Source organism: Rhinolophus sinicus, linkage group LG01 (genome assembly GCF_036562045.2).
Source record: "Rhinolophus sinicus isolate RSC01 linkage group LG01, ASM3656204v1, whole genome shotgun sequence".
Taxonomy (NCBI): Eukaryota; Metazoa; Chordata; class Mammalia; order Chiroptera; family Rhinolophidae; genus Rhinolophus; species Rhinolophus sinicus.
This window is the reverse complement of record NC_133751.1, coordinates 152,959,510-152,971,938: the sequence shown is the minus strand read 5'-3', so window position 1 is coordinate 152,971,938 and position 12,429 is coordinate 152,959,510. Positions and strand designations below refer to the sequence as shown.

The 12,429-nt window shown below is 32.3% G+C and overlaps 1 protein-coding gene across 3 annotated transcripts in view; it reads left to right on the top strand.

Moving 5' to 3' along the window:
• Positions 1 to 12,429, top strand: part of SCN7A (sodium voltage-gated channel alpha subunit 7) — an 82,147-nt gene that overhangs the window by 24,172 nt on the left and 45,546 nt on the right. For all 3 annotated transcript variants that reach the window (XM_019727350.2, XM_019727351.2, XM_074337380.1), the window contains 3 exons: positions 147 to 238; positions 8,239 to 8,445; positions 11,586 to 11,655. In XM_019727350.2, coding sequence (XP_019582909.2) covers positions 147 to 238; positions 8,239 to 8,445; positions 11,586 to 11,655 — 369 coding nt within the window. The remainder of the gene's footprint in view (positions 1 to 146; positions 239 to 8,238; positions 8,446 to 11,585; positions 11,656 to 12,429) is intronic.

Genomic DNA, 12,429 nt, shown 5'->3' with positions numbered 1-12,429 from the left:
CTATCAATAATAAAACTGTTTGCAAAATAAAATAATGAGAGCAAGGTTATATGGTTTTAAAAATAAATTTTAGAGAATATGAAAAGCCAAAGATAAGTGGCACAGACTCAATCTGACTTCTAAATAACTCTAACTTAATTCCACAGGCATATAACAAGATATTCAACTCCAAACTCCACTCCAATATTTGGAATTGTAAGAAATTTGAGAATTTTGAAAATTATTCCTTTAAACCAAGGTAAGAAATGGCAGTGAGTTCCTTTTCTTCATTTTGTTTTGTGTCTTCCCGCACATTCCCTTGAACTCCTCTGTTATGTCTTGGAGAAATGCTAAATTGAACAATGTTTCAGCTTTGAAATCAGTGAATTATCTGATCTTTAAATTTATTTCAGTCACTACAGGAAAGACAAAAAAAATCACATTTGTTATTTGGGTTCATTACTTTTGATAAAATGTAGCGATCCATCAAAAATATTATTTTGTATTATTTATTTATTCTTACATTTTACATATGAACTTATAAAATTGTCCTTAGACTTTTGAGATTGATAACAATTTAGACAAATATCTAATCTACCTACTTCTTTTCCTTATTGCATCTAAAACCGAGTTGGAATTAACAAAGTAATATGAAATAAGATAAATTCCCTTTGGCTATGAATGCTTGGATAGTATGCATTCCAAATGCCACAAAGTTCAAGGAGGTTATGCTAAATAAAGCTGTGACTACATTGATGGAAGTTTCTGAGGACTAATTTATAGCTACCATTTCTGAAGATATCCTAAAGATGCCCACCAACACTTTCTAATTTTCATTCAGAATTAATTTTTAAAAAATCAGATAAGAACAATGCTGCTTAGAGTTTTTTTGGTTGCAGCAAGTCAGAGTATTATGAAATAGTTGGATCAATAAACCCACGGGTAAGTGTGATAATACCAAAAGTAACATATACAGGTAACTTTTTTCCTGTGGGACACCGGGAAGAAGGTCAAACATATGCATAGTATGTACTTGGAGTCCAGGTGGGGCAAAACAGCACAAAGATTGGTGAGTGTGGTGATGGATGCATAATCCCGTGGATATACTAAAATGTTGAATTTCACACATTAACTGGATGAATTAATTGTACAGTTTATGAATTATATCTCAATAAAGGTCTTTAATAAAAATTGTCTGCGTCATGGCACCTTCACCAAACCCAGTGAAAAAAAAACAGTGAGAGTTGTCCAGGGAGGAATTTCCATGGTCCTAGCTTCCTTACTACTCTTTGCAGATTGCTAGAACTTAAAATTGTATCAACTGCTCCTTCATCTTAGGATAAGAAGTAAGGATTATAGAAGAAATCATGTGAATCCAAGTTAATACAAGAATACACTCACTAGAGTTGGGAGCACACAGGTTGGTAGGGCCTGCTCTTTTTTTCAAGGTAGAAAATAATCAAGGAACATCGTAATGATATAGAGTGTATACAAATATTCTGCAATATAGAAAGAGAAACATACTATTTAAGAGAAGGAAAATAATCCTCTTTTTTCTTTGAAAAAGGTGCTCTGAGGAATAGGAAAAAGTATAAGAAATCATCTGTTTTGTAGTCCCAATAGAACAAAACCTAGACTCTTTCAAGCAGAAGATGAAAATGAGATTATAATATAGACAAATAAAAATACCTTTAATACTAAAAAGTGGTAAAAGTTATAATAACTTCCAGGAATATTTGATGGCAATGGAAGCAGTAAAATATAGTATTATCTGTATAGTATTATGGTAGAGTAAAACAAAACCACATGTGTAAAGAAAAACTAGAGAAGTTCTACATTAATACAGTAGAACCAAAAATTTCATTGATTAATGAAGGAGAGAAAACTAAGTTCCATTTTATGGATAATTGGTAATACTAAAAAGGAGATAAGAATAAATATAAAAGACAATTTATTTAAAAAATACACCACAATTTTTTAAAATCCCTTAACTTAGTCATAAATGGAAAAGACAAAAAACCTAAAAGCTATTCTTATAAAAGTATTATAAAACACCTACAAGCAATAAAGCAAAGAAAAAGAGCCTATGGAAAGGTCATCCTTAGACCTCGTAATAACATTAAACATGAGTGGGCAGTGGAGTTTCAGAGCTTGTGGGGAATGTGGGCAGGGAGGTTGTGACACCAGAATTCTGTATCTGTCTGTCATTCACATGTGAAGTCAATAGAAAGATATTCTCAGCCATGCAAGGGTTCTGAAATTTTACATGTGTATCTTTCCTGAATATCTGCTGAAAAAGAAAAATATGAAAATAAAATATTCAACAATGGGAAGATTTACTACCAAAAGTAATTGCAATTAATTCTGAAATCATTTCAACAGAGAATGCATTTCAAAGTACTGTCGTTACTGGGTTGCAAAACAGAATACAAATATAAATCGGAAGTTATAACAAGGACATCTGTGGATCATTGTTGAACTAGAGACATATTTTTCTTGTGCTTTAAAAAACTTTGAAATAGATACCAACCTTATAAAAATCTCTTGACTTTTACAAAATACAAATTAATTTGGATAAATTGTCAACATCAATCCAACTGAATTTCTGCATGGAAACTACCAGGTGTAATTGAGAAGCCACTGACCCTTTAAGTCAGTTATATTCATCCAAGTCCCCTCCCCTCCCTATTTGCATGAATTTATGTTTCTGACAAGTCTTTGTAAGAATTAAAATGTTACCTTTTCTACAAATCATTAAAGATAATGTACAATGCAAAATACATAAAATTCAATAACTATAAATAGGTCAAAAGTTCTAAATTATATTAACAGAAACTGAGAAGTGGAAGTAGAGAAATACGAGAAAGTAAATATGGCTATTTTCTTATCTGGTGAGACTATAGTAGATACAGTTTTATTTTTGATATAGACAGTACATTTGTTCAAAATAAGAACTTAAGTTTGATAAAGGTTCTAGAATAGATATATTTTATCTAAAGAACAGAAGAAAAGAAAGAAATTAAAGTTTATTTAGAAAAGATAGAGCACATAAAAAAATAATAAGAGGAATACAAAAAAATGGCAAAGGCTAATCCAAAATAAAGCCAATTTATGAAAGTTAAAATTATTGTGTTAACTTTTTCTGTCAATATGTAGACTTTAATATTAAATCAGAAATAAATTAAACTCCACAAGAGACATACTTACACTAAAACAAAATGAAAGTTTAAAAGTAAAGAGAAAGAGAAAGTCATACCAGGAAATCAAAATCAAAATTGTCATATGGTTTGAACATAACAATAAACGGTAGATGACAATTAAAATTATTAATAAATCTGATTCTGTAAAATTAGATGGTGACTTTTTTTACCTTCAAACAAAATGTCACCACTAAAATTAAAGCTCTAAAAACTTAGTTTATATATAAATACAGATATATATATATATATATATATATATATATATATATATATCCACACACACATACACACACACAACACACATTTATTTTTATTTAAGAATTGCTATTCTTAAAAATAATTCCAACAAAATAATATGAAAAAATATTTTCAGTAGAATAATACACAGAGGACTCATGACAGTTACCTAATAAAGTACATAGTGAAAAACATACATATTTTTAAAGTTCATTATGGTAATCACAGAAATCAAAGTAAAGTGATCCCATTTTTCTTCTAATAAGTTGAAAATAATGCTTTTTTAAATGTTTAATTTTTAAAGAAGTCTTTACTATACTCATACATAGTCTTTGGTTTATACATTGTTTCAACATCTTTCAAAAGCAATTTAGACATATGTATCAGTACTTAAATCTGGTCATATGAATATATTTTGACACAGAAATTCCATTTTTAATGTAACTCTTAAAAAAGACTGGTATATAGCAAAATAATAATAATAATAACAGTATAATTCCAAGTGGCAAAACTAGGCTATAAACATGTGTTTTAATATACTAGCAATTGAAATTGTGTATTTAATCTAGATACAACATTTCTTTAATCACAGGAATAACTTTATTTCAACCCTATTTTGTTATACTCAAGAAATCCAATCATCTGAGGAAGTCATTTAAAAAAAATAGATTTCAATAATCACAATAATATAAGAAACAGCTATTATTATTCCCATTTTAAAGATAATAAAATGGAGACATAGAAATGTTGATAACTTGCTCAACATCACAGAGCTGGTATATTCTGATCCATTGTTGAGCTGAGCTGTTATTAGGATGCCATATATTAACAGACGAACAAATAGGAAGAGAGCAAGGTAAAAACAGGAAGGAAAGAAGGGAGAGAGGAAAGAAGGAATTACAATTGTCATACAATATTATATTAGTTTCAGGTGTACAAAAGAACAGGGTGATTAGACATTTATATACCTCACAAAGTGATAACCCAAATAAGTCTATTACCATCTGACACTACATAGTTATTAAAATATTATTGCCTATATTTTTATGCTATACTTTGACTATTTTTTCAATTATAGTTGATATTCAATATTATTTTATATTACTTGCTGGTATATACCATAGTGATTAGACATTTATATACTTTAGGAAGTCATCCCCCTGATAAGTCTAGTACTCACATGGCATTAGGCATAGTTATTACAGTATTATTGACTATATTTTCTATGCTGTGTTTACATCCCCATGACTATGTTGTAACTACCAATTTGTACTTAATCCCTTCACCGTTTTTACCCAGCCACCCAAAACCTTTCCCATCTGGTAACCATCAGTTTGTTCTCTGTATCTATGAATTTGTTTCTGTTTTGTTTGTTCGTTTATTTTGTTCTTTAGATTCCCCATATAAGTGAGATCATATGGTATTTGTCTTTCTCTGTCTGACTTATTTCACTCAGCATGATACCTTCTAGGTTCGCCCATGTTATTGCAAATGGTAAGATTTCATTATTTTTTATGGCAGAGTAATATCCTATCATATATATGTATCACATCTTCTACATCCAATCATCTATTGGTGGACACTTAGGTTATTTCCATAACTTGGCTATTGTAAATAACGCTGCAGTGAACATAGGGGTGCATATATCTTTTCAAATAATGTTTTGGAATTTTTGAATAAACACAGAGAATTGGAATTGCTGTGTCATAAGGTAGTTCTATTTTTAATTTTCTGAAGAGCTTCCAAACTGTTTTCCATAGTGGCTACACAAATTTGCAGTCCCATCGACAATGCACGAGGATTCCCTTTTCTTCACATCCTCGCCAACAATTGTTTTTTGATTTATTGATGATAACCATTATGACAGGTATGAGGTGGTATCTCATTATAGCTATAATTTGCATTTCTCTGATGATTAGTGATGTCGAGCATCTTTTCATATGTCTATTGGACATCTTTAGGAGCTCTTTGGAGAAATGCTTATTCAGGTCCTCTTCCCATTATTTGATTGGATTTTCGTTTGTTTCGTTTTTGGGTTTTTGGGTTTCTTTTCTTTTTTTTTTTTTTTTTTGCTGTTGAGTTTTGTGAGTTCTTTATAGATTTTGAATATTAACCCCTTATCAGATTTATCATTGGCAAATATTTTCTCCCATTCAGTAGGATGAATTTTTGTTTTGTTGATGGTGTCCTTTGCTGTGCAAAATCTTTTTAGTTTGATGTAGTCCCATTTGTTTATTTTTTCTTTTGTTTCCCTTTCCTGAGGAGATATATCAAAAAAAATATTGCTAAGGGCAATGTCAGAGAGTTTACTGCCTATGTTTCTTTCTAGGTGTTTTATGGTTTGGAAACTTATATATAAGTCTTTAATCCATTTTGTGTTTATTCTTGTATATGGAGTAAGAAGTTTGTCCAGTTTCATATTTTTGCATGTATCTGTGCTTTTTCACAGCATCATTTATTGAAGAGACTGTCTTTGCCCCAAGGTATATTCTTGTGTCCTTTTTCATAGATTAATTGACCATATAGGCATAGGTTTATTTCTGGGCTTTATATTCTGTTCCGTTAATCTGTGTCTGTATGCCAGTACCATGCTGTTTTGATTATTATAGCCTTGTAGTATAGTTTGATAACAGGTAGTGTGATACCCCCAACTTTGTTCTTCTTTCTCAAAATTGCCATTGCTATTCAGGGTCTTTTGTGGTTCCATATAAATTTTAGAATTATTTGTTCTAGTTCTGTGAAAAATGCCATTTTGGTAGTGATTGCATTGAATCTATAGATTGCTTTGGGTAGTATCAACATTTTAATTATATTCTTCCTGTGCATGAGCTTCCATTTATTTGTATCATCTTCACTTTCTCTCTTCAGGGGTATAATTTTTCAAGTATAAGTCTTTCATTTCCTTGGTTAAATTTATTCCTAGGTCTTTCTTTTTCTGATGCAATTGTAAATGGGATTGTTTTCTCAATTTCTCTTTTTGATAGTGCATTATTGGTGGATAAAAATGTAACCTGCTACTTTACTAAATTCATTTATCAGTTCTAATAGTTTTTTTTGTTTGTGTGTTTGTTTTTTGGTGGAATCTTTGAGGTTCTCTATATATGGCATCATGTCATCTGCAAATAATGATGGTTTTGCTTCTTCCTTTCCAATTTGGATGACTTTTATTTCTTTCTCTTGTCTGACTGCTGTGGCTAGGACTTCTAATACTATGTTTAATAAAATTGATGAAAGTGGATATCACTGTTTTGTTCCTGATCTTAAGGAGAATGTTTTTAGCTTTTCCCCATTGAATATAATGTTAGCTGTGGGTTTGTCACATATGGGCTTTATTATGCTGAGATATGTTCCCTCTATTCCCACTTTGCTGAATTTTTTGTTGTTGTTGTTGTTTTGGGGTGTTTTTTATTTTGTTTTGTTTTTTTTTTTTATCATAAATGGATGCTGGATTTTGTCAAATGCTTTTTCTGCATCTAATGATATGATTATATGATTTCTATCCTTCATTTTGTTTATGTGGTTTATCATGTTAATTGATTTGCAGATTTGACCCAACCTTGCATCCCAGGAATAAATCCCACTTGCTCATGGTGTATATTTTTAATGTATTGCTGAATTCAGTTTGCTAATATTTTGTTGAGGATTTTTACATATATATTCACCAGTGATAGCAGCCTATAGTTTTCTTTTTTTTTGTAATGTCTTTGTCTGATTTTGGATCAGGGTAATGATGGCCTCATAGAATAATCTTGGGAGCCATGCCTCCTCTTGAATGTGTTGTAATAGTTTGAGAACAATGGGCATTAATTATTCTCTGAATGTTTAGTAAAATTCACCTGTGAAGCCATCTGGTCCAGGACTTTCCTTTGTTGGGAGTTTGTTGATTACTGATTAGATTTCAAGGTAGTAATCAGTCGGTTCAGATTTTCTGTTTCTTCTGGATTCAACCTTGGAAAGTTGTATGCTTCTAAGAATTTATTAATTTCTTCTAGATTTTCCAATTTGTTGGCATGTAATTGCTCATAGTATTTTCTTAATTTTTTTTTCTATTTCTGTGGCATCAGTTGTCACTTCTCTTTCATTTCTGATGTTATTTATTTGGGTCCTCTGTCTTTTTTTCTTGATGAGTCTGGTTAAAGGTTTATCAATTTTTTTTAAATCTTTTTGAAGAACTAGTTCTTGGTTTCATTCATATTTTATATATTTTTTTAGATTTTATTTCATTTATTTCCACTCTTATCTTTATTATTTCCTTCCTTCAACTCACTTTGGGCTTTGTTTGTCCTTCTTTTTCCAGTTCTTCTGAGTGTTGTTAGATTGTTGATTTGGTATTTTTCTTGTTTCTTGAGGTAGGCTTCTAAGAACTGCTTTCACTATGTCAGATAGATTTTGGGTTGTTGTGTTTTCTTTTTTATTTGTCTCATGGGGTCTTTTGATTTTTTTTCTGTTGATCTCACTGTCAGCCCATTCATTGTTTAGCAGCATGTTATTTAGCCTCCATGTGTTTGTGTGTTTCTAGAGGTTTTTTTGTTTGTTTGTTTTGTTTTTTTGTAATTGGTTTCTTGTTTCACAATCACAAATGACTAATTTTAAAACAAATTGAGTCTGAATTATTTTGTTAAGTGCAATAGATTAGCAAAATAGAAAACTCAAATTTTTATTCATTCTATTTATTGGACCTCTATAATGATGAATTATATTATAAAACACAAAGCTACCAATTTCGATGGAGTATGCATTTGCCATGGGAGAAATTTGCTAATGCTACTATACTAACATATTACATATTTTATTTTTTCAAAAACAAATCTTTTCATTTCAGGTCTGAAGTCTTACGTAGGAATCCTGCTCCATTGCTTGAAAAAACTTACTGGTGTTATTATACTTACTTTGTTTTTTCTGAGCATATTTTCTCTAATTGGGATGGAACTCTTCATGGGGAACCTGAAGCATAAATGTTTAAGATGGCCCCAAGAAAATGAAACTGAAACCCTGCACAACAGAACCAGAAACTCACATTATATTCGAGGTAAGAATCACTTCCCATCTATGTCAAAATAAATTAAAATTTTTCTTAATGGAAAATCAATCTTCACAGAAATGTTGAACTCTCAACTTTAGAACAAATTTAACTTCAGAACAAACTTCATGTAAATGCTGTAAGTATGCTTAAGGACTAATTTGGATCAGTTTCATATATCAGAATAGCAAAGTTCATATCTTCAGAGAGGTAAATCATGGAAACCTAAGTTTAGAATAGCTAGATTTTATTTTATAAATAAATTAATAAATGCATACATACATGCCAGTCTTATTTGCAATTCCATCAGAGTAGAATCCCCATAACACTACCTTTCTTTAATAAAGTTGCTTATTTAAAATATAAATTTAACCCTAGAGGTGAGTGGAGGTGAGAGGCTTGCAACCGAAGCACTTGGCGAAGGTGGGCATCCCTGGAGCAGCAGCCTTCCAGCCTAAGAGGTTTGGGCAGGCTGAAGGAGGCATGTGAGAGGCCTGCAGCTCCACTGGTGTGAGCTCTAGAGAGGCCACCAGTGGGAGGCGAGGGTGGGGAAACTGAGACCCAAATCAAGGCGAGGGATACAAGTTCATGCAGCAGGCCAGAACTTCCTGGGCTCCCACGGCCTCGTGGGCACTTCCTGTGCCTCCCAGAGGGCTCGGAGCTCACAGTGTGAGTGAAACAGTGGGGACTGTGGCCTCTGAGCCCAGGCCAGACCAGTGTCTACAGAACTTGCCTGTGGACAAGGATTGTTGTCTCCTAGCGCTGGAGCCACAAAGTGAGGCTTTTGGGGAAATATTATATACTCCTAATTTCCAGGGGCATGTACAAGGCCGATAGTGGAGGACGACAGGTAGGCCCCTCTGAGGGGCCTGTTGAGTGCAGGATTAGGAGTTGGATTGCCTGGGTTCATATCCCGGCTCCCCCAATTACAGGCTGTAAACTTGGATCTCTCCAAGCCTCACTTCCTCCATCTGTAAAATGGGGGTGTAAAGATCATGTCCACTACCCTTCACCCCACCCGAGTTCTTGGGTTTTGTGAGGTCAGTAGAATACTTGGCACAGGCTCTGACACATACATAAGCATGAAAACTGTCATTGTAATCACTAATAAACCTCATCCAGGGTGAACCTCACTCAGAAAAGACACCCCCCCCGCAAAAAAAGGACTAAATACAAATAAAATATAAATTTGAGTTCACTCATTAGACATTTTGAGATGACCTTACAAATGAAAAAATGGCCTACGGTGTAGAAATTCTTATTCTTGTTGGATTTCAATTACTGCTGCTCATTTTAAATGCTGTGAGATATACTTTACTAAATAATGAAAATATTTTAGACTAATAGAAATAATGCCAAATAGATATCACTTAACTCTTATACGTAAGTAATTTACATGCCTGATCACATTTTCCATAATCCTGCAGAGGACACATGAATAACCGATTACAAACAAGAAAACTGAATGAAGTTCAGAGAAATTCAGTGAATGTTCCAGCTTACTATAACTACTTGATGGTAAAACTAAGATTCTAACCAAACTCAATCTGGCTATATAACCCATTCTTTTTTCACCAGGCCATACTCTTACTGGATTTTTCTCTCATCTTTAAATTATCAGGTCCTTTGTGGCAATATTTAGAAAAAATTAAAACAAATTTTTCAGCTAATAAAAATAAAATGTTGCTAAATCTTATGTACTCCTTTATTAGTTTTATTTATACTTTGAATTTAATAATTTCTAAAACAAATCTTAATAAATTTTATTCTTTGGTTTACCCCATAATATGGTTCTGATGTAAGGAATACAAAATCATTAGTATATGAGAATGTGAAATGTTTCCTTATTATATGTGTCTATTTCAAGGTCCCAATTTTAGTGGTGAGGACAACAGGAAATAGATATTAAATCTTAGATTCCAATTGAAATATCTTTTGATTTCTTTGACATTGTAACAAAAATATGCTAATTATTTTAAAAATATATAATATTTGCTACTTCAAAGGTTATTGCTATGAAAACAGCATATAGGTTCCTTTCATCTTTGTTAAAGTATAATATTATAAAAAATCACTTTTCAAAGATTATTACTTTAAAATTTATCCCATTCTAGTCATTCAATTTTCTCAAATAACGTTAGGAATTGCTGAAAACATTATATTTGTATGTTATTGAACCTAATTGTTATGTCATAGTACTTGTATTTGGAAGAGTAGTTGGGACTGCCCAGTTCTACTAATATCAAATTTCATTTGGTTTTTGACTGCCATTCATAAGGTTTGATTAATGATTCCTAACTATTTATGATTTAAAAATTCTTCTAAAATTCTTCTGGGTAACAAATTAAAGACTTTATTTGAGATTGGAGTAATTCAATTTTGTATATATAATACATTTACAATTTTATGTATATTTGCCTACACACACACACACACACACACACACACACACTCACACACACTCAGGACCAATCTCATGGGTTCGATCTCTGTGATTTGAATTTAGAACCTAAAAAACAATGTTCCTAAGTATGCATGTTGCCAACCTTAGTCACTGGTATCTATAAATACACAATTTACATTTTGGTTGACAGCAAATAAGAATACCTGGATAAATTCTGCGGGCTATGACCCAGATCTACTTGGGTTGTGCTCAAAATTAGGTGACGCAGGGAAATAACTAGTACTGGATGTTCAATGTAGAAAAATAAGCTTCGAAGTGGGAAAAGAATGGAAATTAAACCCAGAGACAGGAAAATCTGGTCTGCTCAGGAAGATCACCAGGAATAAACCCTGGAAGCAAAGGTCCTCAGCTTTCAAACAGATGAATTTTAGGAGTCTTTTCTTCAGGGGTCTGGTCATAACCAGCTGGTTAAATGCATTTTCCTGAACTGATTTTGAAAGGGATTCTCCTCTTTCTATGCTGAGTTTTGTCTCTTTGAGGGCCATGAAGTAGGTGGGTTGCCAGAGCACTTTGGCCTGTGCGTCAGAGGTTAGGCCAGCCTCCTAGATTAAAAAGGCCACACCATATCCTCATTCTTTCTCACCATACACGGGGATGGTCATCTTCTGTACAGAGTGAAATTGATTTCAGATAAGCTGGTCACTCAAAATTATATATACAATATAATTTCTTTCCTATTTTTCAGAAACACAAAACTTTTATTATTTGGAAGGAGAAAAATATGCTCTCCTTTGTGGCAACAGAACAGATGCTGGGTAAGTGATGTTAATGTTTTCTTCTATGAAGTCATTACCAAAAATCAATAGTATTTATTGAATAATTATTGTTTTTACTAATGGGTCCCATTTGATTACATTATCTCATTCTATCATCAAAGCCATGCTGAGAAGTGCACAGTATGGAATAGTATTAATCGAATTTTACAAAAAGCAAAAAAAAACACAGTAGACTAGCTAAATGATTTATTCAAGGTCAAGAAGTTATTAAATGGCAGAGCTGGGACCTAAACAAGGATCTGATTTTTTGTTTGAGTGTGCCCCAGAGCTAGTGGAAATTATCAAAAAGACAATATAATCTTTTCTTTGTCCAGAAGCCTATGAAGAAGAGAAATGTTAAAGGTATGCTGTTATTTCACTTATTTTATGGTTTGTATATATTTTATGACTATAATTTACATTAATAAAAAAACGTATTGTTCTTAAAAACAGTATTCATAAGCAATTCTTCAGTGAGATGACAAAACGCTCATGTCTTCCGGTCCTATAATTTCAGGTGTGGAAACAAGGAAGTAGAAATAGAGTGCTTCTAGTCAGTGCTATGACTCACACAATTCCTTATGCTACTTTCCTCAGCTGGGATGACTTGATGCTCATCTGTAGGCTCAACTCTTTCTTAGGTTCTGGAGCCAGATTGACAAAAGGCACATGGTAGGGAGAAGCATGAGTTATACAGTTTAGTTATCAGTTGATTTAGATACTTTCTCACTAAAAGAGTTGAGCTTCTGTTCTATTATCAAGTCCAAATTGTGA